We start from the raw sequence: 23,991 nt of genomic DNA on the forward strand, positions 1-23,991 counted from the left end.
TTTCATGAAGCATGATGGATGCCTTCTCATGGACATTCTTTTCCAGGGGAAAAATTGACCTTTGCATTTTCTGCAATCAGCTGGAGCAGTATGATACTTCAGGGTAGGCATTCCCTTACTCAGGAAAAAAAATAGTCTTTGTGGATTCAAAAATGACTGTTTCCAGGTTTATCCTCCCCGTACTTTATGGGGACATTTAGTACTATATTGGTACATGCTAAAGGCATAGTGAAGAAATGAATACATATTCCTGAGAGTCTTTTTTGTGTGTGTGTTTGTGTGTGTGTGTGTGTGTGTGTGTGTTCCAAAGAATTGTCCGTTCTTTGTGACTTGTGCTTTTCCTTCACCAAATAGCAGGAAATGAAAAGCTAGTAAGAGGGTCTTCTTTAAGGGCATTGGATAGATGCCTGGGGCTTCTTTCCCTCAGCCCTGGGGACAGTGGGTTGGGAATCCAGTCACCTGAGTTTGTGGTCTTGTGGACTTGTATTGTCATTATCCAGTCTTATTACCCCACATTGACTCTTTCATGGGTGATTTCATCCCATATCTCAGAGAACTATGTATCTCTTAAGAGCTGAATGCTTTTCTCAGGACTCCTGGTAGCTCTCACAGGGCCTGATACATGACTGGCTGCATGGAGTTGTGGGGAAAAACACGAACCACAGGAAGTCAATTCAGGGGACAGGAACAGGGAAGGTTTATGGACATCGGGTTTTTATTAGAATGCTGTGTTTACTTGGAGGGTCCCCTATTTTAAACAAATTGGAGAGGCCCAGGGAAAGAGTAACCAAATGATTGAAAGAATTGCATGTGGGTTATTTAGCTAAAGGTTTTATAAGACTTCACTTAACTCAGGGAGAGGGAAATTACTTTGCTTCAGTGCCATGCATTTTTCATCTGTTTGTGTTTGAATAGCAAACCCAAATTGGATTCTCTTTAGGGCCTGGAACCCAGTGGGTGCTCAGGGAATATGTGTGGAATGAATGATTCAGTGTTTTCCTCCCGAGTTGCTGATTCCTGGCTAGCCAATATACTGTCTTCTTCTTTCAAGGGCTGGGTTGTGCTAGGAAGCTAGAGGGTCACAGGAAAGAAGATTGCTTTTTAAATCAAGTATAACCACTCTATTCAATATCAGGGAAGATATCTCACTGAGTGGTATGCGCACATGTACGGCCTACACACGTGTGCATGCATGTGTGCACGTGTCCTGGGGAATGATAGAAGAAAATATTTGGGGGAGAAAAATTATTTCCAAACCACAAATTGATTTGACACAGCCTGAAAAGAGCAACTGAAAGTATTGTTAGGCCTAGGGCCACTGGGAAGCATCTGGGAAGATTTGAGTAACTGGGGGGTTAGGGGGTGGTCCTGGAAACTTCCTCAGATGGGTACCGCCTGTCATTGCTAGTTCGCTGTTGCCCTCTGCTGGCGAAACTGTTGTAATCCCAGGAAACTGCAAATCTCCTGGAGCAACTAGGTTCCCAGTTTCCATGAGGAGGTCTAGGTCCCCTCCCTGTCAAAAGGGTGATGAAGGGAGAGCTGAGGATGAATGGATGTGTGGTGGAAGGGTGTGGCAAATCGTCTGCCAGGAAAGACAGGCTCTCATAACCGAGAAGATGAATCTTATTATTCTAATTTTTTTATTCCATACTCTGTTGATTTGCTAAGACCTTGCTCTCCCTTTGGCTCTGTGCTGGGCACAGTAATGGACCCAGATAGGACTCAGGTGCTGTCTTTACCCCCAGAGGGCCTCTCATCAAATGTGGGAGAAACAGAAGGACAAGTACAGAAAATTGTGACTAAGACCACAATGGAAGCACTGATAAAGGCTTTTGTGTATTTAAAGGCAAGAGATGACATCTACTTGAAGGTGAGGGACGTGAGGGGAAGGTGCCATTAAATAGGTAGCATTTAAGCTGGGAACTTGAAGGATAGTGATTTTTTATTTCAAAATATCTCTTTTCTCATAAAACTAGAATGTTTATCATAAAAATTAAACTCTGGCTAAAAAAAAAAGCATGAGAAGAAGTGAAAGTCATTGGAAATCCCATCACTCAGAAAAAATAAGTATTAACATTTTCATCTATGTACTTTGTTGTTTCTACAAAATTGGAATTATACTGAAGGTAATATTTTGTATCCTGCTTTGTCTCACTTTATGGCATGAACATTATCCCAATGTTACTGATTTTTTTTTTAAATGTGCTATTTTATGGGGGCATATTTCAATGTGTAAACCCGAGGATAGGATTCTTCAAGCAGAATGAGGCAAAGCATGTAGGTTGCATTGCACAGAGATGATTAATTCTTCATTAATTCTTCATTAATTCATTTCAGAAACATTTTTTGGGTACCTATTGCCTGGGAGACACAAAGCAAAGAACTGACTCTGTGAAGTGTACAGTGTAGGAGACTGACATTAATTAGGTAATCATAGAAGTAACTATAAAATTGCATCTAAGTACAGTGAAGGAGAAATATGCTGTTCTAAAATCTATATTAGAAGGAAGAGAAGTGGTCACAGAGATCTGGAAAAGTGTAATGCCACAGAAAGGAGTAATTGAGCTCAGCGCTATAGGCGCTAAGTAGGTACAGCAGATCAGGAAGAACATGGTCAGCAAAGGGAACAGCATGTGCAAAGTCCCTTCAGTAGGAACGGGCATCGTAAGTCCAAGAAACTGAAAGAAGATCAAGGAGAAGGGCGTGCAGAGGCCTGGCCTGAAATGAAGTTGAAGACATAGGTCGGACCTGACCCTGAAGAGCTTTTTAGACCAGGTGAAATTTTTTTCATTTCTCATAAGGGCCTTGGAGAACTGTTGAACTGTTTGAAGCCAGAGTTGGTATGTGTCGGGGGCAGGGGGAGGCGGGTAAAAGGCCAGATGTGTTTTTTTTTTTTAAAGGTCTACCTCATTGCAGTATGGCAACAAGATTGGAAGGGAACTAAAGTTTATGCAGATCCATCAGGCCCAGGTGGCTAGTAACCCAAGCCCATGAAAAGGTGGTTGCAATAGTCCAGGCAGGAGATGTTGGCAGACTGGATTAAGATGGTGAAAATAAAGATGGAGAGATGTGGATGGTTTTGAGAGATGCTGGGGAGTAAAATGTTTAGGACTTAGCATGTGAGGTGAAGAAATAGGATGAGTTCAGAAAGACTCCTAAATCTCTCACCTGCATAGTGGATGGAAGGAGGGTTCTTCCTTAAGATAGGGAGCACTGGAAGAGGTCAAAGTCTGGAGGGGACAGTTATGGGTGTTGTTTTGGGGGAGAGATTTCCCAGAGAGAACCGTTCCAGAAGTGGTATAGACCAAATCGGCTCCTTCCATAGGTGGGTTTTACTACATTTGCCTACCACACTGAAGTGTTCTCTCTTGGGAGGTGAGGGGTACCAGGGAGAAAACCTACATTATATCTGGAATTGGTGTCTCCATACTTGTTTCAGGGCTTGCTAGGTGTAAGAGCACCTAAGTCATTTTAAGGATCTCTGGAGCTGAGTTTCTTGTCTCTAAAATGAGGGTAATAGAATTTGGTCCAAAGGATTGTTAGGAGGATTTAATAAGAGTATTGCTAGTCAAGGGCTTTGTGAACCTCCATGAACTGCACAAATACAATGCATTATTATTATTTCTACTTCTCTACTTCTTCTGAATATTATTGCCAACCAAACTAAAATTGTAATAATATTAGAAATATAAAATTTGATGTTTTCTCCAAGAGTTCTTTGGGGGAAAAAAAAGGTGTGATTGAAGTCTAAGTGAATAAATATACCACCCAAGAGCTAGAGATGGTGGCCCCAAACTATTTATAAGCCTGTGTGTTTACTTGGATTCAGACTTTCCCGACATGTAAATTATGCAGAGTCTGTGTCACAGCAGAGCACTTTGTGTTCCTAAAAAGAATCTTCTTCCCCCCCCCCCTCGAATCCATCCTTTACCTTTTAAAATAAATCTCATTATGGAGTGCTGACATTTTCAGTAAAGCCATTCAACCAAAATCTGAGGATTTTTTAGACTAAAAACAAATCTGGTTTATTAGGCAGCAGCTTATAACTTGCTGCTAAGTAGATACAATCTATTTAGAGAAGTTTATGTAGATAACTGATAAAACATTTCACAATCCTTGTCTCTTTCTGACTAAGACTGAGAATGTTAAACAGATTATCAAGAATTCTCTCCTTCTCTCAGTGGAGTAGAAGTTGAGTATTGCAGCATTTTTGGAGTGGATGGAAATCACAGAAGCAAGATTTAAACCAGATCTCTCGGACTCTACATCACTAGTTCTACTAGCATTTTCTAGCAAGTGACTGCAGATGTGACCTTCTTCAAAGGGTTGTTGGGAGATGTAGAGCTGATACTGTACATGCATCCTGGTTGGCATATGATAATGCAATGATCTCATCTTTTCTTCTTCTGTTTCTTCCTATTTCTTCCTCCTTCATCTCCCCTTTTCTCTCCATGTCGCCTCTTGTTCCTCCCCCAATTGACTTAACTCCTAACATTATCTTGCCTGTCTGTCTTTAGACTGCATTGATGAATGGCATATACCTTGGGGTTACCCAAGGTCACTTAGTCACTTAGGTCCCTGCCAATGATGATGACAGCTAAATTACAAAGCACGGATTGAGAGTCATGTCCTTTCATCCTCTCCCCAAACTTAGGAGATGAGTAGAAGTACTGTCTCCATTTCTCAGATAAGGAACATGGACTACAGACAGACTCAATGTCCAATCTTACAGAGTTAGTCATTGGTAGAGCTGGCAGTTTTCACCTCCACACTCATCCAGCCCAAACGCCTTCAAAATGATTATGATCAGCCCTCATTGAGCTACTCAATAGATATTTATTCAGTGCATGCTATTTGACAGGAAAAGAGTAACTAGCCCCAGAGGCAAGTCTCTGCCCTCATGGAGTGCATGCATGTGCACACACACACATACACATGTAGGGGTGATTCTAAGACCGCATTCACTGATATGGTCCTACCCTTTCCATTTGGGGATCTGTTCTAATTTGTGGTGCCAGTTGCTAAATCTTTCATGCCTTGTTCCTTCTTACAAACCATGGTAAGTGCTGAAAAGGAAAAAAGGATCAGAATGCTTTGAGAGAGTGTAATAGGGGGACAAGCTTATAAAGGAGTTTAAGAAATCTTTCAATGAGGCAATTGAACTATGCTTTGGACAATGAGTTTTCTCAGCCTGCTGTAAGATGACCATGGTCAGACCCCAGACCATCAGGAACTTGTAGTCCATGTGAAGTGACTTGGATTTGAAATCTAAAAATAACCCTGAAATCTAAAGGATGCTGTTTAATAAAGTGAACAAGGGAGTAACATCATTGCCTTTTTATTTTAGGAATAGCATTGTGGTGGCTGTGTGATGATGGATGGGAGCAGGGTACCCATATTATCTTTGCATTATATTGACTGTGTGTAGTGGGGCTTCAGATATGAATCAGTCAAGAATCATCCTTTTTCAGTCTCTTAGAGAAGACAAAACATGTACTGAAATAATCATAATAAAAGTCACAGAGTGCTATATAGGAAAGGCTGTAGCAGACAGACAGCAAAAGTGCTGTAGGTGAGAGAAATTTCAGACCATGTTCACTTTCTTTTACCCAGAAGCCACCTCTTTGATTCCTTCCTGGTCTCTAGAGGTTCTTAACTCTCAGAATGTTCCATGTGTACCCTGAAAGGATCTCAAATCTGAAACAAATCAATAAACGCTTACCTAGTGTCAGCTTTGTCTCTGGCTCATAAGAATTTCCTTCACTTGTTTCGCTATATTCTTACCACAAGAAAATGATAGAATGAGCTTGAAATAGTGATGGCTAGAGCAGGGTCAGTGACTAATATTCAAGTCTCCATTTTTTATATTCAATCAATAATGTGACCTTTGGAGATTAGCATAAACCAGTGCTTAGTAAGTTGTCCATATTGAATTAAGACAAAGAGATATTTTTGATGTCCTTTGAGGAATATGTGCTCCATGAGGGTTTTCCAAAGAGTGGAGGAGATGTAGAGGAGCATCTGGTCAGTTTACTGCCAACATGATGTAATCTTGCTCTTCCCCTAATGGATCCTGTCAGTGGCAATCATTTCTGAGCTCTGTGGTTGTAAAAACATTTCTCTGTGATCTTCCACCTCTCTCTCCCCTTGGTCACGGGACCAGAATGGGAGAGAAGGGATGGCGTTCTTCAGCTCCCCTTTCTTCTGAGGTGATCAAACCTCCTCATTTTCTTCTAGTAGAAATGCGTCAGTAAATGCCATTATCTTCAACTTGGAAAGATTATGTCATTGACTCTTCTTCTCTCTGGATTTTACAGGATAGATCACTGGAACAATGAGAAGGAGAGGATCTTGCTGGTCACGGACAAGACTCTCTTGATCTGCAAATATGACTTCATCATGCTCAGCTGTGTGCAGTTGCAACGGATTCCCCTGAGTGCTGTCTATCGCATCTGCTTGGGCAAGTTTTCCTTCCCTGGGATGTCACTGGACAAGTGAGTATTGATGTCTTAGACTTGGGAAAGTGGTACAGTGGGGGTGAACCAGGCAGGGAAGCAATCACAATGGTCAGTTCAGTCCTGTAAGCTGAAAGAATGCAGGGGAGAACAGTGCAGTTGTAGTTTGTTGGTTGGTTGGTTGGTTTACTTTATTTATTTATTTATTTATCTATTTATTTTTCCTTTTATGGCCACACCCACAGCAAGTGGAAGTTTCCAGGCTAGGGGTCAAATCAGAGCTACAGCTGCCGGCCTACACCACAGCCACGGCAACAGGGGATCTGAGCCGCATCTGAGAACTATACCACAGCTCACAGCAATGCTGGATCCCTAACCCACTGAACAAGGTCAGGGATTAAACCTGCATCCTCATGACTCCCAGCTGGGCTCATTAACCACTGAGCCATGAAGGGAATGCTGCCGCTGTAGTTTAATTCATCCAATAATCCTTGAGTTTCTACTCTGTGTCAGATACCAGGGATACAATTTTAAGTACATGTGTATTTTCATATGAGAACCTGACAAGCAAATGGTTACAAGTAAAGTGAAAAGAGCTGTGGGGGCATGGAGGAAATGTTCTCAACCTAATTCGTATGGTAAAAATCAGAGAAGCTTTCTTGGAGAAGCACTTGGGCCAATATTTGACATGGGTGGGAGTTAGTCAAAGAAGTACAAAAATTTAAGAATATTTCAAGCAGAAGGCAGAGCAAAACAAAAGGACTTGGGGTAGGAAGAAAAGTAATGCCTTTGGGATTTGAAATTATTCTGGAAAGCTTAATGGACAGAAGCCACGATAGCTAATAGCTCTTCTTAAGTCTCTTGGGGACCTTCCCTGGAAGCTTAGCAGAGCTTGGTCAACTCTCTTGGAGATGTTGATGGTTATCAAGAGACCTGGTGAGGTCTGTAGAAGAGAGTTGCTGAACTGAGTAGATTCTTATGGTCTCAAAAGGAATTGACTTTTCTAAACATTTTAAATCTAAGCCAGAAGGACAACAGTCTTCTTCTCTACCTCTGAATGTGAACTCTTCCCATGGGACTGTGAGCTACTACTGTGAGCTCTTTGAGGGCAGCTACCTCTTTATTGTTGTTATTCCTTAAATAACCAACAGTGGGTCTGATATGAAGTAAAGTAAGAACTAAAAATCTTTCTAAAATACAGAAAAAAAGCCCCACAGGTCAATCAAGTGATTGATTTTCCTTACAGAAAGCATATCAAGTCAAATACATTTTTATTTGCTTTTTTCATGGATGCTAGAAATGATTGATTTAGTTCGCTAATGTCTTGAACTTGTGGATTTTTCAATAACAGGCACATTGTAAACATATTTAAACATGGCAAAAAAAAAAAATTACTGTCAGGATACAGTCTCCTACCCCAGACTCTTGGTTCTTCAGAATTATCTCCATAGCTGATAGTCAGCAAGTAAACAGTTTCATTTTTTTAAAGAAATAATCTGTAAATATATAAGAATAAACTGTTTCTGTATGTTTATATATTTTTTAATATTTATATATATATTTCTCACAAATTATTTTACTCGATGGGTCCACATGTCATAAAATGTCCTACCTCAAGCTATTTTACCCAAAGTTATGCATTGGGACTTTAATATATAATAATAGATTAAATTCAGTCTTTTTAATAGTGCAGCCTATACCATTTCAAGTCTATTTATCCAGCTCCTTATTCATAGTTATTTATTTTTATCTTTTCTATCACAAACAAAGCTGCTATAAATATCCTTATCTATGCAAATGTATCTGTAATGCAAATTCAGTAAATGAAATGTAAATGAAATAATGCCTATTTGAACATAGTCCATATTTTTTTCTATTGAGATATTGATTTTTCTTATTGATTTTTAAGAGCTCTTTATATATCAAAGAACATCATGTTTCTGCCATATGTATGCAAGTATTTTTTCCCATTTGTTATATCTTTTGTAACTTTAAAATGCTATTTTCTTTCTTTTTCTTTTTTTCTTTCTTTCTTTCATTCTTTTTTTTTTACTGTCTTTGAGTTTTAGGTTATCAGATGTTTATTCTTTCAAGGCTTCTAGTTTATTTCTTTTTGAGAAAGATTTTCTCTACACTGAAATTATAAAACAGATTTTCAGATTTTCTTCTAGGGTTTTGTAATTTTATTTTTAAAAATCCTTACATTTATGTTACATCTGGAATTTACCTTAAATAAGGAAGATGATATGCAATCAGCTTTAGTTTTTAATCCAGATGGCAGGCTAGTTTTTTCAACATCATTTATTCAATACTCCATCTTTCCCTCTCTATCAGTTTATATTTTACATATTTATTTGTGTTTATTTCTGGATTATCCATTCCATTTCTTGTTTATTAGAGTACAAAAGGGTTTTAATTACTATAACATTTTATAACACTTTAATATCTGACAGATTTACGGCCCTCTTATTAATCTTCTTTTTAAATTATTTATCTATGCATATTTATTTTGCATCAGCTTGCCTAATTAAAAAAATCCTTTTGTTAATAGGATTTTCAAATATTAAATCAATCTTTCAGTCTTAAGATAAACACATTTAGTATTGTCCTTTCTATACATTGTTGAATTCAGTTTGCTAATTTTTTATTAGGGAGTTTTGTCTATGTTCTTGAGAACATTAGTTTTTTATTTTCATTCTTTTGTAATATCTTTGCCAGGTATTTGAGTTAGCTGGTCTCATAAAACAAGTGGGAAAGTGTTGCCTTCTTTTATTTTCTAAGGGCTTTTGTGTGTAAATGCTGTTATCTCTTCCTTGAATGTTTGATAGAATTTACAAGGGAATTTTTCTGGTCCTGAAATTTCTTTGTAGGATAGTTTTAGATAATAAAGTTAATTCATTTTATAAATATTGAGTTATAATTTTTTTCTGTGTTGTTTGGTAAATTGTGATTTTTCAAGATTTATTTTTTAAGTTATTTTATTTGAAAGCATACATAGTTAATATTCCATTATTATTCCTTTAATGTCTTCTTTTCTAATTTTTGTGATCTATGTTTTCTCTCTCTCTCTCTTTTTTTTTTTTTTTCCTGTTGATGAACCTATAAATTTTGTTGGTTTTAACAAGGGCACGCTTTTCACTTTGCCAATTTTCACAATTGTCTGATTTCTATCTGGTTGATTTCTACTCTTCATTTTTTTCTCCTTCTTTATTTCTTTTGCTTCTGTTTTTCTTTTTAAAACTTTTTAGTTTGCAACCCAAGGGCATTGATTTTAGACCTTTCTTCCTTTCTAATGTGGGAATTTAAACCTATGATATCCTTCTAAGTGCTGCTTTCACAACATCTTGCAGATTTTTGTATGTTTTGCAATCTTTCCTCAGAAATATTTTCTAATTTTTTTAACTTTTTTTTTGACCCATAGGTACTTTAGAAGTTGCATTGGCACATTTCCAAATATTTTGATTTTTCCTAGATATTTTAATATTACTGAATTTTAATTTAGAAAACCTATTGTCTCTGACTTTAATCCTTGTAAATATATTAAGACTTGTTTTATTGACTGAATTATAATATATCTTTTGAGTTTATTATGTGCATTGAAAATAATTTTTGTGTAATTTTCTATAGCTATCAATTTGTTCAATGTATTTGATAGCATTTAAATTATTTATGTTATTACTAATTTCTGTCTAGATTTTTTTATCAGTTACTGAGAGGGGAATGTTAGAATTTGTTGTCATTGTGGGATTTTCTCTTTTCTCTTTAATTTTATTATTTTTTGCTTCATGTATTTTGAAAGTATGTTAGATGCATACACATTCTTGATTAGTATGTTTTCTCTTGATGAATCAAGCCTTTTTTCATTGTGAAATGTTATTTTATCTCTGCAAATATCATAAGTCTAAAAGCCTACTTTATATCTCATATTATTATAGCTGCTCTATCGATTTTGTACTTATTTTTGCATAGTACATTTTTCATCCATTTGTTATCTTTGTATTAAAAGTGCATTATCTGTAGAGATCACACAACTGAGTCATACTTTTAATCTGTTTTGTTAATCTCTGCCTTTTAATTGGAGTATTTAGTCCCTTCACATTTTATGTAATTTTGATATGATTGAAGTCAAGACAGCTACCTTTTATTTGTTTTCCATTCCCCCCTTGTATTTTTTATTCCTTTTCCCCCTTTTTAACCCTCTCTTTAAATATTTAAATTATTTTAAGTATTTAAATATTCCTCTTAAATATATATGTGTATTACATATGTATGCATATAAGTATATATATGGATATACACACGTATTTAGGCTTTTTAGTTATAACATTTTATATAATATTGTAGTTGCTTTAGACAGAGTTTCTCAATCTATTTACATTTTGATAAGGACCATTTTTTGGTGTGGGAAGCTGTTTTTTACTTTGTTGGATGTTTAGCAGCAACCCTAGCCTCTACCCACTAGGTGCCAGTAGCATCCTGTCTCTGTGTTATGAAAATCAGAAATGTCCCCAGACATTACCAAATGTGCCCTCAGGGCAAAAATCACTGGATTGAGAACTGCTGCTCTAGGAATATAAATATTTAACTTTTCACAGTGTACTCGGTTGCTATTATAATACTACACTTAAAACATAAAAACCTTGTAAACATATTGTTCTAAAAATGTACACATTGGAAATGGCACTATACAGTCAGTGTGGTCACAGGAGGAAAAAGAATAGGCTTGGAAGGATAAAGTTTGTTATACTCAACAAATTCCAAAGAAGGTGTCATACAGGGCCATAGAAAAAGACATAGTATCTGTCAAGAGGCAGAAGGGGCAGGAGCTAGGGGAGAAATTAGGCCAGGGCCTTTATTGGAGTTTCTACTGGAAAGGCAAGGCAGGGCAGGGTAAAGAGTTTAGGATTGGCTAGTTTGAAAACTTTTTGTAGGCTTTAAGCTATAGGTAGTTCTTCATTGTCTAGTACTTGTCCTTGAGCCAAGGAGGAGGAATATTGCCTAATGAGAAGTATGGGCCAGATAGAGAAGGTTTGCCTCTGGATTGTTTAATTTGCATATCAAGGTCCATGGGTTGGGCCATCACTCTCTCTAAGAGTGGGCTACCCCTAAGGGAGGCATCTCTTCTCAGTCAGATGTCAAAACATAATACTCAGAAATTTATATACATATAAATATATATAAATATATATATGTACACATATACATAGAGGTCCATTTACATCCCTTCCTCACTGCCTTTTCTTTTGTAGTTTGTCACATGTATTACTTTCAAGTGCATTTTAAACCCCACAAGATAATGTTATAAATTTTGCTTTAAGAAATCATATGTATTTCAAAGAAAGCAGGATATAAAATGTCTCATATTTAAGCACATGTTTTCATCTCTGATGTTCTTTGTTTGTTCTAGAAGAGTCAGGTTTCTCTTTGATGTCATTTTCCAAATACACAGCACTTTGCAGTGTAATATGCTGGGATAAATTTCTTATTTTCTTTTTTTTGGGGGGAGGTGACATTTATTTAGCTTTCATTCTTGAAGAATGTTTTCTCTAGTTAGAGAATTCTGACTTGACTTTTTTTCTTTTAGCATTCACAATGTGTTGTTCCACTGTCATCTGGTCTCCATAATTTCTGAAGAAAAGTTCATAGTCATTTGAAGTGTTATTCCTCTGTATATTCTCTAGCTGCTTTCAAATGTTATCTTTATGCTTGCTTTTCAGAAGCTTGACTATAGTGTGCCTACTCCCTTGAGTTATATTATTAATTTCTAGTTTTATTACATTGTGTTTAGAGAAAGTTGTCTCTACTATTTCTACTCTTTGCCATTTACTGAATATATTTACATTTCAATACTTAATTTGTATGAACATTTCATATATACTTGGATGTGGTGAAGTCTCTGCTTTCTTTGTATCATATTTGATAAATGATACGTAGATCCATTATCATTATGTTATTTATATTTTCTCTGTCTTTTCCAATTATTTATTAATTAAATTTTTGGATAAATTTATTAATTAAATTTTGATCTGTCATAGACTGAGAGAAGGTAATTAATTTTTTTAAATTACTCCTATTTCTCTTTCTTTCTTTCTTTGTTTCTTTGTTTCTTTGTTTGTTTCTTTGTTTGTTTGTTTGTTCCTTTCTTTCTCTGGCATGCAGAAGTTCCTGGGCCAGGGATCAAACCACAGCAGTGACAATTATTGTAATTATTATTATTATCTATTTACTCTCTAATATAAACTCATTTATGTTAACAACTCCCTTTTTAATCTTCTTTTTATACTTCCATATCATTCACTTTAAATTTTTTATAAGTATCATTATCAGCTATATCAATGGTTGTTTATTTAGATAATAAGCTTCCACTTGATGTGACATCTTCAGTAGTATATATTAAACCTCCAGTGAAGCATAAGAAATCTGCATATTTGTACTATTCTTACATTCTATTGTCTTTCACTTCCCTTCTTTCATTAGTTTTACCAGACAAATTTCATTTTTATGGCATATTTGATTTTATTTCCCATGAGGCATGCAATTATTACTGCAGAGAATTGATATAATTTCAGTCCTTTTAATTAACTCGTATGGCTTTATTTAGTTTTTCATTCTGGGGCTAGAGTAAGAAAGCCTGTACCAGCATCTAGCATGCTGTTAAAAATTAAAGGGCCTTTTCTGGGCCCCTGGGGTTAGAAACATGATGAAGGGGTGGTTTTTAAAGTTCCGCTCAATTTTTTTAGCAAACTTCCATAGTCAAGTTCTGGACTAGGGGGAGAGCCCCGGATTTTGGTCCCAATTTTACAACCGTTAATTTTGTTTCCTCATCTATCAAAAGGTCATTCATATTGTCATTCTGTTTCATTAATAGTCTTATTGTACAACTCTAATTAGATGCCTTGAAAGCCTTTGTAATATGCCTTCTAGATATCAGGTGTTAACAAGTTCTGATTTTCTCTCAGATAAAAGATTTTGTTAACATGGAACTAAATAGATTAATTTGATTGTTATCTTTATTTCCAAGTCAATTGGCCTTGCTTGGTTGGGCATTAAGTCACCATTATAAGTAAGAGGTCAGGCGGCAGCAGGCAGCAAAAGGAGGAAGAGGCAAGGGAAAATCAGCTGCTAAATAGTCATAAATTGACTCAGGGGAAAGACTGAAGAGAGTGAGCAATTCCCTTGCTAAAAGAAAACACAATGACAATATTAGCACCTGCTGGCCTTAGGTGGTCATGCTGACACTGTTTACCAGGAGCTTTAACATCTTCTGTGCCATTTGATCTTCAAAACCAAGAATAAATACCATGGATTGACTATATTTTAGAAATGAAAAAAGTGATACCAAGAGAGGTCCGGAGATTCAGGTACCATCAGCTATTTAGAATAAGAGTTGGATTTCAGTATCAATTCTTCCAACTTCCTGTCCAGTGTTCTTTTAATAAATAATATTTTATTCCTTTTTTCTCTCTCCCTTCACTCTCCCTTCTCCCCTCCTGTTCCTTCCTTTTCCTTCCCTTTCCTCTCCTCTTTCTCTATGATCTTGCCTCTGTTTTTTTCATCCTCTCTCCTTTCCTTTCCTCCTCTCTGTCTCTCTGGGAGAAGATAGCCTCTCCTGTTAATGTAGCTTCTGCTTCTTTTCTAGGAATAGGACTATTGGAACTTAGGAGAACATGTGCCAGCATATTCCACATATGGGTGCTTACAAAACAGTGTTGTTTTGTTTTATTCACTCTTTTGCCTTTGGCTTAATGTGCAGTGAGAGGGTGATGGACAAGAGAAAGCTACAGACTATGGATCATTTATTTCTGAGATGAAGGAAGATTCTCTTGGATTAAAACATTCACCAGACACAAAAATCAGGAAATGATAAAAGGTCTGGTTTATCCTACAAGGTAACTGGTTTAACTAGTTGCTAACACACAGATTTGGTAATTGTTCCTTATTCAAGATCAAAACCCCAAATCTTATTTCTATCATAATTGGATTCATTCCCACATCTTAATTTAAAATTTAATTTTTATAATCCTATTATATATATAATCTCCTGAAAAGTAGAGGAAAGAGAGGAAGACTCAGTTTCTAAGATTAACCATAAATTTAAAGCTTTGACTAATCTTAACCACATCAATTTTCTTACTGTTTCAATTTGGACAATTCACTTTAATTCCTGGGCTCTCAATTTCCAATCTATAAAATGTCAATGATAAAAATTCGTGTCAAGCCTAGCTCATTAAATATAGCCCATTTAAGTGATAGGTATGAGAGTGTTTTTTAAATTGTAAGGTGCTAAAATGATTTGTTCCTTAAAGAGTTCTAAAAATCCATATTCATTTGTTAATGCTCCCAATTTTTAAAAAATATATCCACAAGAAATAATGATGAGGAAACTGACTGGTCAATTCACTTGTGTATAATCATGTAGATAAATAATGGTGGGATCTGAATCATGAGCTCCTCTGATGTCAACTCCTTTTGTTGTGTACCTAATTCCTATCTGTCCTCAAATGTATTGGGATTTTTGAGGTTAAACAGGCCCCATTTTGTGACCTCTGTCCCATCTGCAGTCTATAATGAGGAGGTAGAGTGTAGATGGTCTAGAGCTTAGAGAGCAGGTCCTGAAGTCAGGCCGCCTGGGAGCCAGTTTGAGGTGTGCTTCTGGGTGACCTTGAGCAAGGCACACAACAGTCTATGCCCCAGCCTCTTCATTTGTAAACTGGAGAGGGTAATAGTATCTATAGTATTGGGGATTAAATGAAATAATGCCTATAAAATGCTTAGAAAAATATGTTAAGCTCTTGAAGGATGTAAGCTTCTATAATAGGTTTTTGAGAAAGGCCCTTGTTAAGGGTTCAGGGATTTGCATACGGAATCACTTTCTTGATTAGGAAAGTCTCCTCCTTGTTAATTTTAGTTTCCTCATTTATAAAATTTCTAAATTTTTAAAATTGAAGTTTAGTTGATTTATAATGTTATGTTAATTTCAGGTATATAGCAAAATGATTAATATAACTGTACCTATACCTCTGTCTATTCTTTTTCAGATTCTTTTCCCTTATAGGTTATTATAGAATATTGAGTAGATTTTCTTGTGCTATACAGCAGGTCCTTGCTGGTTATCTATTTTATATATGGCAGTGTGTATTTGTTAGTTCCAAATTTCTTATTTATACCTAAACCTCTAAAATATTTTTTGCTTTTTTTTTTTTTTTTTTTTTGGTCTTGAAACCCTGTGCTTTTGTAGTGCTCCATTGATGTATCAATTTTACCAAAATAAATCATCTTAGAGGACTGAATGATTTTACCTAATCAATTACTCCTGTGGAAAAAAAGAGGTTTTCTGCTGGAAAATAATGTTGCTTCACACTCATGTGCTAACAAAACCTAAGCAGGAAGGTCAGGTCAAGAAATACCTTCCTGCAAGAACAGGTATTATATGTTTCTCTCTCTGTACTGTTTAAATGTGTCTTCTACAAAATCTGAGGGATAGGAAATGTTGCAGGAGTGAGGCTTGGAAACTGCTGGAGGGGGTCACCCCTCATCCTATCTGTAGAGATGCTGGTAAATGCAGGACCTAGGAGCTGCCCCCTGTTGAATTATTATCAGCGGGAGGAAGGCATGAGAAGGGAGGGCATCTCAGACATTACTCCACTACCTAATCCTTGCTCCCTTGGATCCAAAGGCCAGTGAGCTGCTCTGTGCCCCTATAGTTCTGATTTGGCATCTCCTTCTCAGACAAGAGCTTCAAAGGGCCTCTGCTCTGCTTTGCTCTGCTTTGCTCTGCTCTGGGTGAAACCGGCTCATGGTCCAGGCCAATTCTGCTGGCTTCGCGTCTGTCAGTGGGTCCTAATCACTGTTATAAGTGTGGTTCTGCGGAACACCTTGTAAAATATTTTCCTATTGCTCCAGCAACATCTCCTGTCTAGACAATCTAATTATGAGCACGGAGCAAACAGCTCAAATGTTTGCCGCTCCTAAGGGTTGCCTAACTCCAGAGGTGGGGGTGGAAGGGCAGGGGAGGGGGTGTGGATGGCCTTGGTTACTTTTTGTTGACTTGACCAGAAAACTGAGTGCTCCAAAAGAATCCAGCTAACTTTTAATTAAAAAGAAATGATCTGGTTGAAAGCTGGCATTTTGTTGTTTTTCCAAACTCAGTGGAAGATTAAAGGTTGCAATTCATTTCCCTCCAATCATATCTTTTTCTTGGCTTCAAAGGTGATTTGTGGTCTCTTTGCTTAAAAAAAAAAAAAAAAAACCTGAAAAAAAACCCTACTTATTTAATAATCTGCCCTCCCAACAGCATGTCGAAAATAAAAAGTGGCTCCCTAAAAGTATGTTTTTTCCAAGTAGTAATTCGATTACATTCAGGGAGAATTTCCTGAGCTGTGGCCACGTGGCAAGCATGATGATGACAGTGATGAGACCTGGACTCTGCTCCCAGGATGTTTACAGTCTCCTGGGAAGGCAGACACATACGCACTGACACTTTAACTAGGCTTTGATTAGTGCTTCGGGAGAAAGTCAGCAGTGCCATGGGTGCAGGAGAGGGAGAGAAAATTTCTCCTTGGAGACATGGGAAGGTCTTAGAGGGGAGGTAGAATCTGAGGGGGTCTTTATAGGATGAGCAGGATTTGGGCAGAGAGCTAGTGAGGAGTAGGACTTCCGGGCACAACAAACAGATGGCTAACTATTGAGACCATGCTGGGTCTCCTTAGGGGCTGGGTCCCAGCTGTTGAGAAAGTCTGGTGGAAGTTTTTGAATGACTTTGGATAATGTATGAGATATTTGGGTTTTAGTCATCTTAGGATCTGAGATGTAGAAGGTTGGCACAGAGAGGAGCCTAAAACAATTGGCATTTTGCTTCAGGAAGATAGGAGTGGTGATGATGGAAGAGACAGTTTGGAGGAAACAGAAATGGGAGAATGGGGTCAGCTAAGGCAGAGATTCTGAGATTCTTTGAGGGTCAAGGTGGGGATTATAATGACCTGAACTGGGCCAGTGGATGAGAAAAGGAAGGCATGGGTGTGAGAAGACTTGGCTTAGTAGAACCCTTGGCACTGGCACGTGATGACTGAATTGGGTGTTCTTCATATGTGATGGGAAGGCAGAGAAGGAACCCTGAGACTACAAGTGGAAAATGCTCTTTATTTATGATGCTTATTATTTGGGGTGCATGCTTGGCTATGGGAAAATTCCATGGTTGGGATAAACTATTGGCGCCACTGACTTTTACTGAGAACTTTCCATTTCCAGGTACTGGGCTGGGTGTTGTGATGTCATTGAGCTAAAGAGAGAGTTTCTGCCCTCATGGAGTTCTCAGTCAAGGGCATAGTCAGATCATTAATAAGTATAGAATTACACCAGTGGCAGTGCTTTGAAGAAGAGATACAGGCTGGGGTGTGTAAATTATCCATTGCTGTGTAAATACTTACCTCAAAACTTGGTAGCATAAACTAAAAATCATGTATTATTATTTTTTGTTTCTGGGTCAGGAATATAGGTGTGTCTTAGCCAGGTCCTCTGGTTCAGGTCCCTGGGGACATGGCATCTTAAGCTAAAGTTCACATTGCTGTTGACAGGCTCAGGTCCTCACTGGTGGATGGCCAGAGATATTGGTTCCTGCCATAGAAGCATTTCCCTAAGGCTACTGACAATATGACTCCTGGCTTCCCTTACAGGGAACAAGGGAGGGAGTGAGAGGGAACAAGGGAGATTGAACAAGATAGAAGTCACAGTCTTCAGATAATCTGATCTTGGAAGGGACAGCTCATCACCTCTGCCATATTCTATTCACTGGAGGCAAGTCAATAAATCCAGCTCACACTCAAGGGGTGGCCATCACATAAGGGCATGGCATATCAGAAAGCAGACATTGCTGGAGGCCATTGGAGAAGTAGCCTGCTGTGGAAATGATATCAGAGCATTTATTACAAGATTAAGACCTAAATGGGAAAGTGAAGATGAGGGAGTTTTCTCTGAGGAAGGGATTCTAGAACTGGGGTTGGAAGAATGAGTAAGAATATGAGTTAATGAGTAGGTGAAGGTTATGGAGAGTGTTCCAGGGAGAGCAATGGGGTTTGTGTAAGGGAGGGAGAGACCCCGGGTACCTCTGGCTCTCCAGCATGGCTTGGTAAACATGAAGGGCCCGAGGACACTGACAGGAAGATGGGTTTTGTATTTAGATGTCCCTAAGCTGCAACATTTGGGAGAGTTAGAGTAATTTTTCCTGTATCTACCTTTCACTTACACTGGCATTCACTGGAGGGTGAAGGGGTTCATAGTAAGAACTAGTTTGAAAGCCCTTGCTCTAAACTGTAGGGCCGTTTCTGGAACTGCTGAGGAATGGGTCTGATTCAGTATATAAAATGAATAAAATTGCCCACTTATGTCTTAGGATAATTACTTACTGTGGAATGAGATAATGTTCGTAAATCTCCTTGGGCTTCTTGGAGAAAGACATTATATAAACACAAGGCTTTATGGTGATGATGGAAACAGAATTGGGGATTAAAATCAGATATGCATTTTGATGCTATGACCTTTTACTCCAAACTAAGAGATCTATAAAGTTCATGTCAGTTCTTGAGAAGGGTTTCAGGTTAAGAAATGGAGGCAGCAGGGCATTGGGAGGTGAATGGAATGGGTGTAGGCCTGGAGAGGCAGGGTAGGGGTTGGGGTGCTCTCTTTTTAGCTCATTTACTCTGATATTGAAGAACATCTTTATTAATCCAAATCTGATGAAGGTGACCACTTAGAAATTCTTCTGGGTTGGGAAGAGGAAAATCTGAATTCTCCTGATTCTGCTTTCCAGATTCTGTGCATTCTTGAGAGAAAGTTGTTTCCCTTCTCAGAGCCATACTTTACCTCCATGTAACATGAAAGAGGTTAAATTAGATAATCTTTCAGGTCTCTGTCATCTTGTGGGCCAATGATTTTATAAACTTCTTCCCACTGGTGCTCCCATGAAATGAGAATAATAAGAACTCCTTGTCAGCAGTCAAGGAATATTGTGACCAGTGACAGTTTTTGTTTTGGGAAAGTTTAATATTGACGGCAGAACTTGAACTTTTGTGCATTTATTTTGCAGACCCCAGGGAAAGATGGAATCAGTGGAAGAAAATAGGCCAGATCTGGTGTTTGATACATTTTTTTCCCTAGCTTTGAATGACATATTCTCTTCTTCCTCCTCTTTTTTACCCCCTGCTCTTCTCTTAGTCCAACCTCTCTATACCCAGTCATCTAGTTCATAGTTTGGGGTTAATAATATCCATCCTATAAAGTTGTGAGGATTATTATTATTATTTCTATTTGTTAGGGCCACTCCTGGTGCATATGGAAGTCCCCAGGCTAGGGGTCGAATCAGAGCTACAGCTGCCGGCCTGCACCAAGGCCAGAGCAACACCAGGCTTGAATCATGTCTGCAACCTGTGTTGCAGCTCACAGCAATGCCAGATCCTTAACCCACTGAGCGAGGCCAGGGATCAAACCTGCATCCTCCAGATACTAGTCAGGTTTATTTCCACTGAGCCACAACAGGAACTCCTAAAGTTGTGAGGATTAAATGAGAACATTCAGAAGTGCCAAGCTGGTGCTCCAAACATATTAATTTCTTCTTTGTTTTCCAATATGCCCTGCTTTCTTTTCAAATCAGGAAGATAATTCTGTACTTTAAAAGATATATCCTTTAAAGTGTTGCAAATGCTAATAGATAGCTATTCCCTGAACAGTTACTGAGTCATTGAGTGGGGCAATTAGGACTACAGTACTGTGCTGTAAATTCCACAGGAAAGGAATACTAATCTAATCATTCACTCAACTCAAGGCCTGGAGACCTGGAGCCTGTTTTCTGATGGAAATGGGAACTTGAGGAGTTGATTTGAGAAAGGCTAAGCTCTGTTAATGGGAGACAATGGTCTATTTCTGAAAGCCGGAGAAGCACTTGTAAAAATGCTGCTAGGGGTGTTCTCTTGTGGCTCCATAGGTTAAGGATCTGACACTGTCACTACAATGGCTTGGCCTGTTCCTGCTGTGGTGTGGGTTCGTTCCCTGGCTGAGCATGAACTTCTACATGCTGTAGGCATCCCCCATTCTCAAATGTTCCTAGGAACAAAATGGTATCCCCCAATTCAGACCACACAGGAGGCATATAAGAAGGGGTGACTCTACAGGTATGCATAGAGAAGTGACCTTAAACCCAATGCATGGCCACCTGAAACACCTAGGCTTATATATATATTATATATATATATTTACCATTCGATGATGGGACAGCAGGCAGAGGAAGCTTGCTCCATCAGAAGACCTAACTTATAATTATGAACATTAGGTAATTAATGATATTTGATTTTTTAGTTAAGAAGTTGTTTCAACTATTTCATATAGTTACAGCCTTTGTGTGTTTCCCTTGCATTTTATTCTCCTTCATGGTGAGTTCAATATTGCTACTCCTAGATCCTGGAAACAAGCTTTAGTTATAATAGTTTTAATATGGTAATTCAACAAATAGAGGACAATGGTTTAATATCTCTGTAGGGAGAGATGAATTATATATTGGCCTTGCCCTCAAATAGCCTGAGATCTATTTGGGAACAGGGAGAGTAAATGTATAGAAAGCAATTTTCACAAAACTCATAACAACACAAACCCTAAATTGAAAGATGGGAGCAGTGCATTTTGGGAGCAGAGATGAGGCGATTATCTTTTTGAGGGTGAGAATTGTTAAAGAGACAGATTGATGAATTGTGATAGAAAAGAATAACATCACTTATACGCTGAGGGAAGAGGCTTATCAAAAGACGTGATGATACAGAAGTTCCTGTTGTGGCTCAGTGGTAATAAACCCTACTAATATCTGTGAGGACTCGGATTCAATCCTTGGCTCCGATCAGTGGGTTAAAGATGCAGTGTTGCCATGAGCTGTGATGTAGGTCTCAGACACAGCCTGGATCCCGTGTTTCTATGTCTGTGGTATGTAGAACAGCAGCTTCAACTCTGATTCAACCCCTAGTCTGGGAACTTCCATATGCCACAAGTGCAGCCCTTAAAAAAAAAAAGATGTGATAATACAAAAGTGTAAAACTTTGTTTCAGAAACCAGGACCAATCTCTTTGATGGGAGAGAGGACGGAAAATGGAGAGTTTGTTACAGACAGTGTTAAATGACAGAATGAGGATATTGTATATATTTTGATTGGCCAGGGGGAGTCACAAAGATTTCACTGCAGAGATGTTTTATGCATCTTTGTGTCCCTGCAGCTTGTAGTCTGACATCAGTATGTGGCAGGCACATCACCACGTACTCAGTGAATAGTGAATCCATGATCAGAACAGGTAGTGGTATGTGGGATGGACTGGGGCACTGAGGATATTTTGATCAGGTATTTGAGTCAGTCCTGATGGATGGGATGCTTGACCTAGGTATAGAAAGGAGAAGTCGTAAGTGAAAATATGAGTATCATTCTCTTGTGGGCAACACTAATTAATGGCCTTAGACTCCAATGGAGAAGGTCACTTGAGATTTGCTTGGATGGAAATAAAGTCTGAAAACAGAATTGCCATGGGGTTTATGGACCCAGCATCCTCAGCAAGTATCCACTTATGTCACATACTGTGATGAACTGAGAAGCAGGCAAGGATTTTGTCACACTTGCTCTTGACTTTGCCTTTGGGAATCTGTGCCAAGAATGCCCTAGATTTGATCTTGGGTGCGGTGCTATCCACTCACTCATAGTGCCCTGGCAGACGTGTTGACAAGGATGGGTGGATGGTGGGGTTTTGCGGAGCTATTTCTTGGCAAACCTGTGAGAGGAGGCGTCCCCAAATGCCACAATACTGTTATTTTTGAGTAATGGACTGAACCCAGGTGCCTGATTGGACAGGGCCACTCCCAATTTCTTCTAGATAAATATTTGGTTGCCAGGAGGTTGTATTTAAACGAGAAATACCTCCTTAGGAAGTTGTTGCCCAGGAATTCCTGCAGAGGGCAGGATCCCATCCCTGCTGGGAAATGTTTGAGATTCACCCCAAAACTTACACTGCACTCACTATACACTTGGTGAGAGGGCATCTAGTTTGAGGTTCTCTAAAACTCTGTTCCTCTGAATAACAAGACAACCATCAGTGTCAGAGGCACTGGTATTTCTTTGGAGGAAATGTTTCTGGTCTTTAGCATCATAAGGGAAGGCTTCTGAAGCACAAATGGAATCCAAGTCAGAGATGTGGCTCTAAAGAGAGAAAATCAGTTCTCTGCGAAAAGAGCCTGATTCTTTCTGGAATCCAAACAGAGTCTGGGAATTTGAATCGTTCAGACAGCAAACACTGTTGACTTTTCTCTTGCTGCCTGTAATCAAGGTCTGAATGTTAGTTTTTTAGGCCCCATCCATTTAGCTTTTCTAGTCTCTCTTTGGGGAGAATCCTTTTATGTTTTTGATTTCCATTTTCATTAAATGAGACCATTAGGGTTCAGCAATTAAACCTTATAACTTTTTGGGGAGGGGGAATCAAAGTTTCTGTCTTTGGAAATTCCCCAGTTAACATCGTCAGTGTTTCATTTCGTTTTTTAAAGAACACAGAACAAAACACAGAAACACAGCAAAAAACAAAGCGTAAGTAAAAGCACAAGTAAAAAGACTATCACTCTTAATATTCTATTAAGACTCATCTTAAACATACATTCTCCATAGCATGTGGCATCAAGGTCATATGCTGTAACTTTCCACATGATTTTCTGAATCATTTCTTAATCACCAGCTAGCTATATATTATTTCTTGTTTTTAACACTTTAATGCCTTTTCATGAGGGGCTCCACTGACATAGATCACCTCAGAGAGAGGAGACCTTACCCATGTCTACCAGCTTAAATACAAGTGAGAAGAGGCTTAATGCATTGGACTGGGCCCCCAGGCAATAGGAGGGTCTGTTTTGGAGACTCCATCTGGAGGAATGACATGGAGACTGGGGGACACTTGGCAGAGTCCAAGTTCAAGATCTGTTTCTTCTGATTTATTGCAGAAGAAACTGCTCTCTACGGTGTGTTTAAATTCTTTCAGTGTGCTATTATTATAATTTAATACATGAGAATGGGTGATAAGAAATATAGGATTTTGGAGCTGGGAAGGAATTTAGATATAAATTGTGGCCTTAGGGGACTGTGATCCAGATCTCCAATGGCAAAGCCTAGAGTAGAGATAAAAGATGGAGAAACAACCAAGGAGGTGGTTCATTGACTTTCATTGATTTCAGTCTGTAAATTCTAGCATTTTAAAAGTTTTCTTCTCTTTATGTCTTCAGAAAATAGAGAATCTGCCTTTTTTTTTTTTTTTTGGACTCTTTAGTGCCGAACTTGCAGCATGTGGAAGTTCCCAGGCTAGGGGTTGAATTGGAGCTGCAGCTGCTGGCCTATGCTAGAGTCACAGCAATGCCAGATCTGAGCCTCATCTGTGACCTACACCACAGCTCACAGCAATGCCGGATTCTTAACCCACGGAGCAAGGTCAGGGATCAACTCATGTCCTCATGGATGCTAGTTGGGTTCATTACCACA

The 23,991-nt window shown here is 38.4% G+C and overlaps 1 protein-coding gene across 1 annotated transcript in view; it reads left to right on the forward strand.

The window, feature by feature from the left end:
• TPRG1 (tumor protein p63 regulated 1) overlaps positions 1-23,991 on the forward strand; it is a 139,015-nt gene that overhangs the window by 56,881 nt on the left and 58,143 nt on the right. The window contains exon 4 of the mRNA XM_047788648.1: positions 6,318-6,494. Coding sequence (XP_047644604.1) covers positions 6,318-6,494 — 177 coding nt within the window. The remainder of the gene's footprint in view (positions 1-6,317; positions 6,495-23,991) is intronic.

This window comes from Phacochoerus africanus, chromosome 1 (assembly GCF_016906955.1).
Source record: "Phacochoerus africanus isolate WHEZ1 chromosome 1, ROS_Pafr_v1, whole genome shotgun sequence".
In the NCBI taxonomy this organism is placed as follows: Eukaryota; Metazoa; Chordata; class Mammalia; order Artiodactyla; family Suidae; genus Phacochoerus; species Phacochoerus africanus.